This window comes from Poecilia reticulata, linkage group LG4 (genome assembly GCF_000633615.1).
Source record: "Poecilia reticulata strain Guanapo linkage group LG4, Guppy_female_1.0+MT, whole genome shotgun sequence".
Lineage (NCBI taxonomy): Eukaryota > Metazoa > Chordata > Actinopteri > Cyprinodontiformes > Poeciliidae > Poecilia > Poecilia reticulata.
In genome coordinates, this window is record NC_024334.1 from 5,380,829 (window position 1) to 5,383,362 (window position 2,534).

Sequence of the window (2,534 nt, forward strand, 5' to 3'; positions counted from 1 at the left end):
GATGGATGATGGATGGATGATGGATGGATGATGGATGGATGGAATTAGTTATTCTCTCCCGGAATGTCAGCTGGAGAAAGACATGGATGGATGGATGATGGATGGATGATGGATGGATGATGGATGGATGGATGGATGATGGATGGATGATGGATGGATGATGGATGGATGATGGATGGATGGATGATGGATGGATGATGGATGGATGGATGATGGATGGATGGATGATGGATGGAATTAGTTCAGATATTTTAGAATTCTTAAGGAAATAAATGTTTTAAATGTAAAAAAGGAAAAAATTCAAGGTTTTAGTAAATAAAATAGAGTAACAAGTAAAATAGTAAAATAAATTTCTTAGATTACATTTCTAGTAAAATTTCGTTTTTATTTAAAAAGTAAATAAAACTTAACACAAAAATAATTTGCATTTTTCAAATATATCAAAATACACAAAGTGTAAAATTGTTTGCAAAAATGAGACAAATCAAAGCTGAAAAGTAAAAATAGTTGCTTTAGAAATGCACGTTTGAAACAAATATAATACTTAATTGTGGTCAAAATAAAATCAATCCTCCTGCAGGTTCGGGTTAAAGTTCGGCTGACAGGAGGGGCGGCAGGACGGACTGCACCTGAACGCGTCGTTCGGCCAGAATGATGCGTTCACGTTCAGTCTGTGCTTCCTGTTCCGTCTGCTGAGAAGCCCTGCAGCAGAACTTGACCCGTGTTCTCGCTGTTTCCATTCCACTTCAGCCGAACCTTTAACCGGATCTGGGTCCAGGTCCGGTTCTGGTCCACTCTACGGGCTGAACGGCCGGTTATGAAGCGTTTGGGTTTGCTGAGATCAAAGTTTTATTTAAAAAGCTTCATATAATCCAGAATCACCGAGAACCTGAGGTTTAATCTCAGAGCTCCGATGGCCCACCGTCCTCAGGACCCTGAAGGCAACACGCCGTCACGTGATGGTTGGCTCATCATGGCGGCTCCCTTTGGACGGTTGCTACTCCTGACGCTCGTGCTGTTCTGCTGCGGTTCTGGTTGCGGTTCTGGTCTCAGGGCGGCGGAGGCTGAAGAGGCGGAGGACTGCAGACACCTGAGGCTGGGACAATATCCTTCAGTCACGTGACGCCGCTTCCGGAAGGAGCCCTTAGCTTAGCTTAGTTTAGCTTAGCTTAGCTTAGCTTAGCTTAGCACGGTGTTTATCTGTAGTTCTACGGAAGTTTAACGACCAGCTGGCCGAGATGAGTCTGGTTCTGATCCAGAATAACTCGGTTCTGGATCAGATGGATGACGTGGTTTGATCAATAAGTCAGCAAAAGAAACAAAAATGTCAGATGATGCTAAATATCACAACATCCTGAAGGTTTTAAAGCATCTAAAGTTAAATTTTGGATTCAAGAAGCTGCTTAACTCTAATTATTCAACATTAGTTTGATTTATTTTTGTTCATTACTTACTATAATTAGCTTTTAACTTATTGTAATCTTTGTCTTTTCCCTAATATTGTTGCATTTTGTTCATTATATTTATCAAGAAATTAAAATATTTACCATGAATTTTATTTATTTTAATGAACCTTTTTATACATAAACACAGTTTAACTTTTTATTATTGTTTTAAGATCATTTAATCAGTTATTTTATTGATCCATCAGCAGCTCGTTAGGGTTCTGAATTACATTTTAATACATTTGTAACCCTGAACCGGCTCGGGTCCAGTTCTGGCTCCGGTTCATTACAGCTGTGAGGTTCTGGTTCTGGTTCCGGTTCCTTGACCCGGTCACGTATCTGTGCAGAGACCCGAAGATCGATGAATCCACGCAGGAACCAGAGAACTGCCGGGACGGCGTGGCGTTTGGTGAGTCCGCTCCATCGGAACCGGCCCGCTTGGTTCTGGTTCTGATGGTTTGTTTGACTGAAGATGAGCAGAGAAGCAGCAGTCGGAACCAGAACCGGGTCAGAACGTGTGTCTCTCTCTGCAGTGGACTGTCTGCCCGCTCCGAACGTCACCTGCCGGCTGTCCAACGGAACCGAGGTCCGGTTCAGCGGAGATGAGGTCGGCTTCAACAGAACCGTTGCCTGCAGGAACGTGTGAGTGTTTCCGGACCGGGCCAGAACTTTATACTCATCGTCTGGTCCTGGACCCAGATAAACCGGGTCGGTTCTGGACTGGAATGAGCATCAAATGTTCTGTTTCCTGTCAGGACCGGATATTCCTACAAGGTTGCCGTGGCGCTGTCTCTGTTCCTGGGCTGGCTGGGAGCGGACCGGTTCTACCTGGGATACCCGGCGCTCGGTACACACACACACAGAGACACACAGAGACACACACACACACACACACAGACACACACACAGACACACACACAGAGACACACACAGAGACACACACACACACACACACACACACACACACACACACACACAGAGACACACACAGAGAGACACACACACAGAGACACACACAGAGAGACACACTGAGACACACACACACAGAGACACACAGAGACACAGAGACACACACAGAGAGAGACACAC

General features: G+C 44.7%; 1 protein-coding gene across 1 annotated transcript in view; it reads left to right on the top strand.

The window, feature by feature from the left end:
- Window positions 1-716: 716 nt before the first annotated feature.
- Window positions 717-2,534, top strand: part of tm2d1 (TM2 domain containing 1) — a 3,350-nt gene continuing 1,532 nt past the window's right edge. The window contains exons 1-4 of the mRNA XM_008406501.2: window positions 717-1,104; window positions 1,781-1,854; window positions 1,979-2,087; window positions 2,201-2,292. Coding sequence (XP_008404723.1) covers window positions 914-1,104; window positions 1,781-1,854; window positions 1,979-2,087; window positions 2,201-2,292 — 466 coding nt within the window. The 5' untranslated portion in view covers window positions 717-913. The remainder of the gene's footprint in view (window positions 1,105-1,780; window positions 1,855-1,978; window positions 2,088-2,200; window positions 2,293-2,534) is intronic.